Source organism: Mus musculus, chromosome 9, assembly GCF_000001635.26.
Source record: "Mus musculus strain C57BL/6J chromosome 9, GRCm38.p6 C57BL/6J".
NCBI lineage: Eukaryota > Metazoa > Chordata > Mammalia > Rodentia > Muridae > Mus > Mus musculus.
Genome location: NC_000075.6, coordinates 50,521,184 through 50,533,086, shown reverse-complemented (window position 1 = coordinate 50,533,086; position 11,903 = coordinate 50,521,184). Strand labels below are relative to the sequence as shown.

At 43.6% G+C, this 11,903-nt stretch overlaps 1 protein-coding gene across 15 annotated transcripts; it reads left to right on the top strand.

The window, feature by feature from the left end:
- The first annotated feature begins 4,370 nt into the window (after positions 1–4,370).
- Positions 4,371–11,470, top strand: Pts (6-pyruvoyl-tetrahydropterin synthase). Of its 15 annotated transcripts, XM_030244139.1 has the most exons (8): positions 4,414–4,530; positions 4,855–4,941; positions 6,138–6,217; positions 7,296–7,456; positions 7,803–7,825; positions 8,308–8,364; positions 10,488–10,558; positions 10,751–11,470. In XM_030244139.1, exons 6-8 carry the CDS (start codon positions 8,326–8,328, stop codon positions 10,872–10,874), a joined length of 234 nt encoding a protein of 77 aa, XP_030099999.1. In that variant the 5' UTR covers positions 4,414–4,530; positions 4,855–4,941; positions 6,138–6,217; positions 7,296–7,456; positions 7,803–7,825; positions 8,308–8,325; the 3' UTR covers positions 10,875–11,470. The 15 variants fall into 15 exon arrangements, with proteins under 15 accessions (XP_030099994.1, XP_030099990.1, XP_030099992.1 ...); XM_030244135.1 differs by lacking the exon at positions 7,296–7,456 and having other exon boundaries at positions 4,409–4,530; XM_030244136.1 differs by lacking the exon at positions 7,296–7,456 and having other exon boundaries at positions 4,421–4,530; positions 8,123–8,364.
- The last annotated feature ends 433 nt before the right edge of the window (positions 11,471–11,903 follow it).

Below are 11,903 nucleotides of genomic sequence, written 5' to 3'. Positions count from 1 at the left end.
TTATGATCATGTATATTTTTAATACCATTTAGAAGATCTATTTTATGTTATGTGTGTGAATGTTTTGCCTGCATATATGTATGTGTGCCACATGTATGTTTGGTGCCTGAGGGGGTCAGAATGGAGCATCAGATGTCCTGGAGTTACAGATGGTTGTGAGCCCCTGTGTAAGTGCTGGGAACTGAACCCAAGACCTCTGTAAGAGAAACAAGCCTGAGTCTTTCTCCAGCCCCTTTATATATATTTTAAAATATTTACGTATTTTGTGTGTGACTGTGTGTGTGTGTGGTTTGTGTGAGCACATAAGTAACCGCACCCCTAGAGACCAATACAGGTGCTGGGAATCAAACTCAGGTCCCCTGCAAGAGCGGTGTGCATCCTCTCAACTGCTTAGTGATCCCTTCAGCCCTGGCTCTATATTGTCCTAGGCCTCTTTCTTGAAACCATAAAACAGGTATTGGTATAGTATTTAAAGTTTTTGCAGGTATGGCGGCACACACCTTTGAACCAGCACTCCTGAGGCAGAGGTAGGCAGATCTCTATGAATTTAAGGCCAGGCCAGCCTGTTGTTATGCATAGTGAGGTCCCATCTCCTAAATAAATAAATAAATACTTTAAGTTTTTTTTTTTTAGATTTATTTATTATTTTATATATAAGTACACTGTAGCTGTCTTCAGACACACCAGAAGAGGTCATCAGATCTCATTATGGATGGTTGTGAGCCACCATGTGGTTGCTGGGATTTGAACTCAGGACCTTTGGAAGAGCAGACAGTGCTCTTACCCGCTGAGCCATCTCGCCAGCCCAATTTAAGGTTTTAAAATAATTTGTTATTACTGCATGTGTGTCTATGTGCAGACAAGGGTGCTTAAGGAGACCAGAGGACAACTTTCTACAGTAGGTTCTTTCCCTCTGCCTGGAAACTTCTGGGCAGTTCTCCATTCTCTAGTTCCCCATCTCCACAATGGAGTGTTAGGGTTGGTTGCGGCATCTGTCATCAGGGTTGTGCAGTGAGCTTCTTTACCCACAGAGCCACCTTGCCATCGCTGGAGAATATCTTGAAGATAGTCTAACATTGATTTAATATTCTCATCTCTAGCTAAAAGAATACATAGAAAGGGTCAGCAAGATGGCTTAGCAGGTAAAAGGAGCTTGCAGTGCAAGCTCGATAACATGAAGTTGGTCCCTGGAATCCACATCAAGATGGAGGGAGATAATTGACTCCCCATCCATGTGCTGTGGCAATCATGCTACCCACCTCCTACACACAAGTTTTGAGAAAGGAATATATAGAAAAGAAGACTAAAATTAGGCCATTACCTCTATTACATAGGTGACCGGAGGCTCTGGGAAGAGAAATACAAATGGTCAAGGACAGTTGTAGACTTAGAGCAGTGTTCTCAGCCTTCCTGTTGCTGTGACACTTTAACACAGTTCCTCATGTTGGGGTGACCCCAACCACACAATCATGTTTGCTGTACTTCATAACTGCTGTTTTGCTACTGTTCCGAATTGTAATGTAAACCTGTTTTCTGATGGTCTTAGGTGACTCTTGTAAAAGGGTTGTTTGACCCCCCAAAGAGGTCTTGGTCTATATGTTGAGAACTACTATCTTAGAATCTAGACCAGCACCTTGCTCTCTCCAAGTCTGTAACAGGCCACACACAGTCCATCTGTTACCATTGGCCCTAAGGAGTTTGGGACAAGAAGCCAGTGCTATCGTGTTTGGTGGCCTCTGAGTTGGGTGTTCCCCTGCTGTCTGTGGCAGATGTTATGCCAGTTCACTTCAGTGTTCCTCTTACAGACTACCCAATACCAACCCCATCTCTCCCTCAGCTCAGTCTTCACAAGTGGCTGTTTTGAGAGACATTGCTAAAAGCAGGCATTTATTTCAAATCTCCAGGTAGATAATTTTCCAGAAGACCGCTGGAAAGCAAGAGGTTCTTTCTTTACTTGTGCAGCAGGTGGCAGAAGAGACCACACAATCTTCACATTTCTAAGTCTCACATTTTACTAACAGCATTCAGGTAAACTGCAGCCTCCCCTACCCCCCAAAGGCCTTTTTCCTTTTCCTTTCTGTTACCCCTTGGCTGAGATTTAATCTCGGACCAGCCAAACTGCCCAGGGTCCTTCTGTCTGCTCATGTTTCTGGAAGTCTTCCAAGATGTGATTTGGGACATGGGCTAATTTGCCACACAGTCCTGGATCATGCTGTCCTGGAATGTCAGTTTCTTCTACAGATGTCTGAAGGGATTATTCTAAATCCCATTAACCCTTTCCTCTTCAGGGAAGTGTACCTTACACATAAATGTCTTGTGTAGAGGTTTGCACGGTGACAGTAACTTATAGGGCTAAGTCCTGTGTGTGGTTTTGTGAGAGGCAGAGTGTGATGCATAGACAGAGCTAAGATTACAGATGTGGGAGCACGGAAGCCAGTCACCTTGAGAGGATAAGTCTCTGGATGTTCGCAGATGTCTATGGGGAAAAAGCACCCCATGTATTTCCTCAGATCAAACATGGAGGTTTAACATAGCTTGTCTAGACATGCAGGCCCGATGGGTTCTAACTTCTGAGAAGCACGCATACCTGAATGCATCTCTTTCCTGCACATGAACCTTCACTTTATCTCAACACAGCAGTGGTACTCAGTGCATAAGTGAGAGGAAAAGGAGAATGAGAGGGCCTGCTCCTGGCTCAGCCTACAACAAGAAAGCAAGATGCAGAACGGAATGTAAGATGGCCAGGATTGGCTTCCTCCTCCTCCTCTTCCTCCTCCTCCTCTTCTTCTTCCTCCTCCTCTTCCTCCTCTTCTTCTTCCTTCTCCTCCTTTCCTTCCTGTGTGCATAGCACCAGAGAGTAGGCCACACTTATCTGGGCAAGCAAGACTCCATTATGCCTGAAAATGTTATTTTAACAGTTGGGAATTCCTTTCTCTTGGAGAAAAACTAGATGGGAGGGGAAAGGCAGGGTCTCTTTTCCGTTATATGTAGAAAGACATTTACAATTCTTCCACTACTTGGTCTTCAGTCAATATTTCCAATACACTCTCCTCCGTTTTGCATGCACCCCAAGGTAGCCAAGAATTTGTCACTGTGCATTAAGCAAGCTACGTTTCCACATTTCCTTTGCTTAAACTCTTTCCTCTTGGGATTTTCTATTTACCCATCTGTTGGACTCCTTAAAACCCATCTCAGACTAATTTGCTCTTGGAAGCTTTCTTTTACTCTCTGACACAGAAATGGTAATTTTTCACTTGACATATTATTTGTTGGACTGCCCCCATTAAACTGAATTTTCAGATAACAGGGACCATTTTGTTGTTCTGAAGTACATGTGTCTAATACTTAAAGCATCTGGGATTAAGGTCTTAACTGTGGTGGTAATGCAGGCCCTTAATCCGAGCATTTGTGAGGCAGAGGGGCAGAGGCAGGTGAGTTCCAAGCCAGTCTGGTCTACAGACCAAGTTCCAGGACAGCCAAAGATACTTGGGTAAACATTTTTTTTAATTTAGTTTTTAAAATTTAATTAATGGATGGGTGATGTGGGGGCTGCCTTGCCAAAGGTGTCCATTTGAATTATGTATAGGATTTTATCCTTTTGAGACGGACCTTGAGCTTGTCACCCTCCTGCTTCAGCCTCAGTGCTGGGATCACTGATATATGCCATCTCTGACTGACAACATTTAATAGAAGCTAACCTTCTGAGACAAATATCTAAACACAGAACCAGCAAATGTTGCACAAGAGCGGTTGGGATTACACTGGAATACCTTTCCATTTCAAAAACTCTGAAAGCCAGGAATCTAAAACCAGGAACAGCGTATTCCTTCTGAGGGCTCTGAACGGTGAATCTGTTTTCTGGCTGTCTCTGGTTTGAGGAAGTCTCTTTGTATGACATTCTCTCACTTGGATATTGAGATGTCAAAATTTTCCTTTATTTTCCACTTAAGCTAGTGTTTTACTATGTTGCCTAGAACAGATCGGGACTCCTAAAATCAATGCCCCAGCTTCAGCCTGCAGGGTAACTCTAATGACAGTGCATTGCCATCCTTAGCTGGGGTTTCTTTTTGGTTAAGGACACTTTCAATGTGGTACCGGGCTGGAGAACATCTGATAAGGGCACCCAGACATTGGATTTGTCAAACCCAGGACTGTCAAAAATGAAGCGAAAGAAGAAGACACAAACTAACCTGGCAATTTAAAAATCCAGGCCTCTGGCTTCTCACCCACCCACTGGCCCCAGGTATTTCTGACTGCCTAGCGAAGACTGAACAGCAGGGGGCGCTAGTGTTTGCCTCCAAGTCGGCCGAAGGGTGCCGCGAGTCGAAACCACTCCCAGGAGTGCTTTCGGCAGGGAGGGCCGAGTTTGCACTGCGCAGCCGCGGGGGCGGGACTGGCCTCGGTCCCGGAAGCCGGAACCGCTAGCTTGTGAGTCTTCGGTCCGAAGACCATGAGCGCGGCGGGTGACCTTCGTCGCCGCGCGCGACTGTCGCGCCTCGTGTCCTTCAGCGCGAGCCACCGGCTGCACAGGTGGGGTGTGCCCACGTGTGTCACCGCACGCGCGGGTCTTGTCCCGCTATGTCCCTGGGGGGCGTGGCCACGCGCGTGGGTTAGAGCCGAGCTGGGGCGGGCCGAAGAGGAAATGGTGAAGGTGCGGAGCTGCACTACCGGCACTCACCCGGGAGAGGGCGGTATAGCTCCGATCCCGGAGGATCCACTCTGGAGAGTTTCCCTCCAGAGGTTGCCCACATCCAGAGGTACAATGACAGGAGCATGGGCTACCGGGTGCAACCCAAGGTAGTTTTCATCCCCCTTTTACCAAAAAAGTAAAACCAGCCTTGATACTTTCCAAAGGAGCAACACAGTCGGGAATTGAATCCCAGAGAAACAAGACCGCACCTGAGAGTTGGTTTCAAAGGGAGCTTCGTTACTCACTTGAAGGTTTGCTCTTTGGATCTGCATGTCATCATCAGAGAACGGCCTTTTCTAACAACAGGGTTGTCATAGGGAACAGCTGACACTTGTCATCCCTCTACCCCCACCCCTCCGTGTGGTCAAGTTGGGTACAGTGAGAATTTTCTTCAAAAGTCTTGTGAGCTGTACTGCTCTAAGTGCGCAGTAGGAGAGAGTGAAGGGGATAAGAAAGAGTTTAAAGAATTTAAATAAAAAGTTGTGTTTGTGTGTGCTTGTGTGCTGTGTGCACAGCTTGCACGAAAGAGTCTGTGGAAGCCAAAAGAGGATTCCTTGAAACTGGAGTTACAGGCTTCTGAGCTGTCACGTGGGTGGGCTGGGACCTGAACCCTGGTCTTCTGCAGTAGCAGTAAGCACTCTTAACTGCTAAGCCATCCTTCCGGCCTCTCAAAAGGGATTTTTATAATAGGAAGCTTACACACAAGGTTAGTAAGGATGCACAGATAAGTTGACTGATACAGATTCATTAAGCTAATTGTTTTCTGTCTGGAATGACAGCCATGTGTAGTAAGTTTAAAGTTTCACCTGACTTGAGTGTCCTGGAACACATTGGTAAGGTTTCCACTAGGCAACTGCTGAGGCAGAGGAGGGCAAGATTGTGAAAAGAAGAGCCTGAGGTCATTATTTGTCAGGAGGAATGACGTTTTTAAGCCGCTGGAGGATATGTATGTCTTCGTGCTTATCACTGCTCCTTGCTTCATCTCTTATCCCATAGCTAATACTCAGGGCTTGTTGAATTGGAAGGTGGAGCCGGGATGTAGCACAGTAGGTAGAGTGCTTGACTACACAGTGCCTGCTTACATAGATCTCAGGACTTGGGAGGTGGAGGCAAGAGGGTCAGAAGTTGGAAGTCGTGCTAAGTTACCTAGTGAGTTTGAGGCCAGCCAGGGATAGAGGAGACCTCGACAGAGAGAGGGCAGGAGAGACAGTGCTGACTATGGGCAGAGTTGTTGACATCTTACTGTGGACTAAGTGGGTTGAGATGAAGGTCTTGGATGATTTATGTGGTAATCTAGTTTAATTAGAGAGTGGAGTGTTGGTTCTTGATAGAAACGGGGATCATGATATGCAAGCGATCTAACCAGTTGATCATCTACAGTGACATGAAATTGTAGAGTTTTCTGGACGTCTGAACTTCGGGCTGACCTCTATCTTTCTCCTGTCAGCCCATCTCTGAGCGATGAAGAGAACTTAAGAGTGTTTGGGAAATGCAACAATCCGAATGGCCACGGGCACAACTATAAAGGTGAGGGAGGGGCACATTCCCTCCTAGCCTGTTGGGAAGAAGGACGAGGGGGCTGGGAGCCAGACGCTTCCGGGACAGGGTCAGGGCTCTGAGCCCTTCAGTGGAAATTCAAGACAGAGTCATTGTCTTGGTTGGATGGGTGTTCTGGTTTACCTCACAATTGTCTACCATGTTAAAGACAGTAGAAAACAACAACAAAATGAGTTAAAGCATTTTCTTTGACATTCAAATGCATAATAAAACTGCCATTCGCTGTTTCCTTTTAATTATGTTGGGCTAAAACTAATGTTAAAATTTGATTATAGTGAATGTTTGAGGACACAGGTATGTTTAACCTGATTTAAACATGATACCATGTATATATGAATTGAAACATCAAATAGTGCCCCTTTATATGTAGACTTTTTATATTTTATGTATTAGCTAAAATGTAAAACTTCATAGTAAAATAAAAAGCAATTATTTTGAGTAAATACTGGCTAATGAAACGTAAATTACTTAGGGTGCATTCTATTGCAGAAAAGGGGGCTTTCTAAAAATGATTTATTGATTTATTTTATGTATGTGAGTACATTGTAGCTGTACAGATGGTTGTGAGCCTTCATGTGGTTGTTGGGAATTGAACTTTTAGGACCCTCTGCTCATTCAGGTCAACCCTGCTCGCTCTGGTCAGCCCTGCTCGCTCAGTCCCTGCATACTCTGGTCCAAAGATTTATTTATTATTATACATAAGTACACTGTAGCTGACTTCAGATGCACCAGAAGAGGGGGTCAGATCTCCTTACAAGTGGTTATGAGCCACCATGTGGTTGCTGGGATTTGAACTCAGGACCTTTGGGAGAGCAGTCAGTGCTCTTACCCGCTGAGCCATCTCATCGGCCCCCAGGAGTTTGTATATAAAACTTTTCTGGTAGTATCCTAAGAAAGTGATTTGTGGGAGGAGAAGGGACATGATTCTCAGAACAGGCCTCCTAAGCCCTGGAGTGGAGTGGTGTATGGTGAGACAGGGTTACAGAAGGCTTGGAGAGATCAGAGTTTGTGGTTTAGCTCCTGACTCTCATTTCCTGTTACCTCTTAGCCTCAGTGTGCTTACTCACAATGAAATACCCAGTGGTGTGTGTGTGGAAGGGAAAAAGTCCAAACTTATAAAGGTGCTGACCAGTTTTCAAGCACATCAGGTGACTACCCGCTGTTTTATGAGCTGACAGTGAACGACGACTGGTTTTGCCTGCAGAGGAGGTGGGTCAGTTTGCTACATAGCTGGATGCGCATGCGCATTTCCCACTTTACAGGCAGAGACTGAGCGGCATCTCCCTCCTCCCAGTGATGGCAGCCTTATAAGCAGGAAAGCTTCACTCCTTTTTGGATTTGCTAATTTTCTCTGCTCAGCCAAAGCTTCCTCCAAGCTCCTCTGTCAGAGCTGAGTCTTCATTGACCGATAAAAAGATCTTAATGAAAAGAATACCTATTTGGAGAAAAGTTGAAGTATAGCCTTGGGGACCGTAGATCTATGTTTCTGTCGCTAACTTGCGCTAATCTGTTGAAAGTCATGTTTTGTTGGTATTTTTTGTTTTCTTTCTCACAGTTGTGGTGACAGTCCATGGAGAGGTACGTGCTGGAAAGGGGCTGTGAATTTGTTCAGATCGTGGGGCCACCTTCCAGACACTGGTGAAGTCTGTGTTGAAAGCTTGTGTTTCAGTTGCTTCATGGCTGTGTGGTGAGCTGCCGCCTTGCCAAGCCTGGCTGTTATGTGTGCATGGGGAGAAGAGCCATCCAGTGGAAAGGGTGTTGCCGGGACATGGCATTTCTGTACCCAGAATAAGAAGTGTCTCTAGGGTGAGGGAATGTGGTCAGTCTGCATGTTGTACAGCCTTTACTAACTCGTGAAGTTTATTTTACATTTAGACAGGGTCTCATGTTCAAGGCTGCCCTTGAACTTCCTGTGTTGCCAAGAAAGGCTTTGACCTCCAGATCCTCCTGATTCTGTTTCACAAGTGACGGGATTGCAGGCATGAGCCATTCCCCAGCTTTGTGAAAGCGTTCATATGGAGAGCCTGCTACAATGGTCTTCACCCTCATTTCTTCCTTAGATTGATCCTGTTACAGGAATGGTTATGAATTTGACCGACCTCAAAGAATACATGGAGGTAATGCCGTGTTGGGTGCTTCATGAGTGCTATCCCCTTAACACCCCATTAAGTACCCTGCTCACCTGTCTCCTGAGATGACGCGATTTTATGGGTTGGAGTAGGTGGGGGAGTGACAGGATGTTTGTAGTTGGAGTTGTGCTGCAATAATGGGAAGAGACGTTGCATGCGCATTTCCTAGTTGCATTGGAAACCACCTCATTTTTCTACACATTACATTTTACCCCCTTCACAACAAAACTTTTTCATTAAAGCTTTTGCTCATTCTCTGAATGTTGTACTATTAATAAAATTTTTTTAAAAATACCACATTTTCCTTTAAAAGTTATTTTTGTAATTATGTAAGTCAGTTTATTAAAGCTTAAGTATTGGAATACAGAGAAGAATGAAGGAGTCATGGCCCCATAAATATACCAGTCCAGGTGACCGTATTGGCTGGGAGCCTTGGGTCTCTGGGAGCTGGAGTTACAGGTGGTTATAGGCCATCCCATGTGGGTGCTGGGAACCCCAATTGGGTCCTCTGAAAGTGCATCGAGTGCTTTCTAGCTGCTTAATCTCAGCCCATCTCTGCAGCCCCAACGCTACACTTATTTAACAACTGTGGCTCTATGCCAAGTAACTGAGACAATCGTGATAGTGATAACACATCAGGATCTAGTCATTAGGAAGTTTCTCTGTTCCATGGATTAAAATTGAGGGATGCTGGATAGTTAGCTCCATTGCCCAAGGCCATGTGGTCTTTCTTGTTCACAACGTTGGGAATTTTTCTTTTTCTAGTTCTTTCAATTACCCCCCCCCCCATTTGAACTTACTTGTTTAGTTCTTCACTTCAGTTTACTTCTATTCTCAAGGTTGACAGATGTTTTGTTAAAAATGTTACTAATAATTACTTTCTCATATTCATATATTCAACAAATTTGTTTCTTTGCATTCTTTTAAAAAGCTAATTATTTAAAAATAAAAAGCTAATTATTGGAAATACAAAGATGAATGAATAACACATAGCTCATAGAATATATTCACTATGTTTTCTAGGAGGTAAATAATAGTAAGTGATAAAACATTATTGAATAAACAAATAAGGGAATTAGTGAATAGTGCAGTGCTTATTAATTTAGAGAACTTCTAAAGACAGAGGCTTTGTATTCACAGAGGCACAGAATATATGCATGCAATACTGTCCACCGCGAGACAGCAGTGAGATGCCTCAGCAATCAAAGGATTGAATACTTAGGAAGCTTTTGAGATTTTCTTCCTCCTTTGGGAGCCTAAATTATTACATAGTCCCATCAGTAAAGGTGGCTTCTTGTGACCATAGAATGAAGTTAGAAAGAGTCCTTTAGAAACTTTGATAGAGAAGTTGGGGCCAGAACAAGGATCCAAGATAGAACAAAGATATTTATTTTCTTGGCATTCATATCTCTATTTGATTTATTTTTAAAAATTACTTCAGGTGTTGATTTTTGGCCTATTCTTTTTATATGGTTCCAGTTTTACTGAAGAAAATCAGTTATTAGTGTATCTTGAAATCAGGCCAGGTAGAAAATTAGTTTGTTTTGAAATGGTTAAATTTTTGTACAAGAGCTAATGGTAAAAATTTAGAATAAGATAATTATAATCTTTGTTAATAACAAAAAGTAACATTATGTTAGTATATATAAACATTAGGAAGTCATAATTTTCATGTTTATTTTTTCTTCTAAGACAGAAGATCCTTAAATTATTCTTCAGGGCAGAAATGTAGATGACTGTCATTCCAGACCAGGTCTTAAAGTAGGTGACACTGTGCTGTGGAAGGGGGTTTGTAGTACCATTGTAGACAGAATTCAAGAAGCGCCAGACTGAACTGTGACTCGTGATGGCTGTGTTTCTAGAAAGCTCCAGGAACTCTCTGTTTTTGTGGTTTCTTCCTTCTGCATTCAGGGGCAAGGATACATAGTCATGACAGGGAACTAGGTCTGACCTTGTTTCACAACCTTGTAAGGCTGCTTTGTACAGCCTGGAAGGACCGCTTCCCAGAGTCGAGTCTTGGCTTAATGAGAGGGGGAGGCTCAGAGACTCAAGAAGCCTTTGGAGTTTGAGTGCAAATGAGGTCAGTGGCCTTCTCTCTCCTCCACGTGCAGGAGGCCATCATGAAGCCTCTTGATCACAAGAACCTGGACCTGGATGTGCCGTACTTTGCGGATGCTGTGAGGTGGGTGTCACTGTCTGGCCTCGGGCCGCAGAAATGAAGCACATTAGCATTGTGATTGTCATGTGATTGTAATTTCTAAAATATTGCTGTCGTGGTAGATTTTGTTACTGGAATTCATGTTTTATCTATGTATTAAACCTGAAATTGTGTTCATTATTTGTATTTTGAGCTTCTTTCATTCTTTTTCTTCAGCACGACAGAAAATGTAGCTGTCTACATCTGGGAAAGCCTCCAGAAACTTCTTCCAGTGGGAGCTCTTTATAAAGTAAAAGTGTTTGAAACCGACAACAACATCGTAGTCTATAAAGGAGAATAGGTCTTAGGGTTGCTATTGTAGACAGGCACATTTCTTTTCACACTTGAAAAAGGCTTTGTCCTTCCAGAGTTCGCAGCAGTCACCACATGCTTGTGTCTCCATGTTCTGTTCTAGAGTACCCGAGCATTAAAGTAATGTAAGGCCTGTATTTAGATGTATTTACGAATCAAACTTTCAGTGTATCCTGCATGTGGTTTTGGTGAGAAGGTAGAGAAGGATTGAGGATTGACACCAGGGCCTCACACGGGAAGCATAGACTCTTCTGAAGTGCATTCCAGTCCTCTCAAGGCTATTTAGAGGGTCTTTTATCTAGAGGTTTAAAATTATTTCATCTTGGGCTGGAGAGATGGCTCAGCCGTTAAGTACACTGACTGTTCTTCCAGAGGTCCTGAGTTCAATTCCCAGAAACCACATGATGGCTCACAACCATCTATAAAGGGATCTGATGCCCTCTTCTGGCATGTAGTTGTACATGCAGACAAAGCATTCCTACATTAAAAAAAATACATAAATAAAATTTAAAAATAATTTCATTTGAGCAAAATGTTTTGATGTGGAATTATGCAAAGGTAAAATAAACCCATTTTTGTTATCTACCTCGTTTTCAGGATTTATTTTTTTCTGGTATAATATAAATAGTAAAAATATTTATGTAGTTTTGCTGGGCCAGGCCCCGGGCCTGCTACAGGCTGAGCAGCTCAGCTACCGTCTGGCTGAGACCCAGGGCTGTGAATTGGTCTGCCTACCCCAATATCTACCCCATCTACAAGCTGCTGAAGCGTGTGGAGGAGCTGCTCCTGCCGAACAAGAGCTACAGGGTCACCGGACTGGCAACAGTATGCTATCTGAAGTGAGTCTCAGCGTGGCTTAGGATTTCTAGTCTTTAGTGCTTCCAAAACCTTGAACCAGACCAGGGACTCCTTACAATGAATATTTACATGCAAGCTCCCTGGGCAAAAAAATAAAAATAAAATGATATGTATAAGATTTTATTTCTATATTATAGGTTTATGTTATATAAATATATAT

Bases quoted from the DNA above. Each gene is read 5' to 3' on its own strand.
- Pts (NM_011220.3), top strand. From the start codon at position 4,451: ATGAGCGCGGCGGGTGACCTTCGTCGCCGCGCGCGACTGTCGCGCCTC. The intron at 6,218-7,802 runs GTGAGGGAGGGG...TCTTTCTCACAG, and splicing joins CCACGGGCACAACTATAAAG to TTGTGGTGACAGTCCATGGA. The intron at 7,826-8,307 runs GTACGTGCTGGA...TTTCTTCCTTAG, and splicing joins TGGTGACAGTCCATGGAGAG to ATTGATCCTGTTACAGGAAT.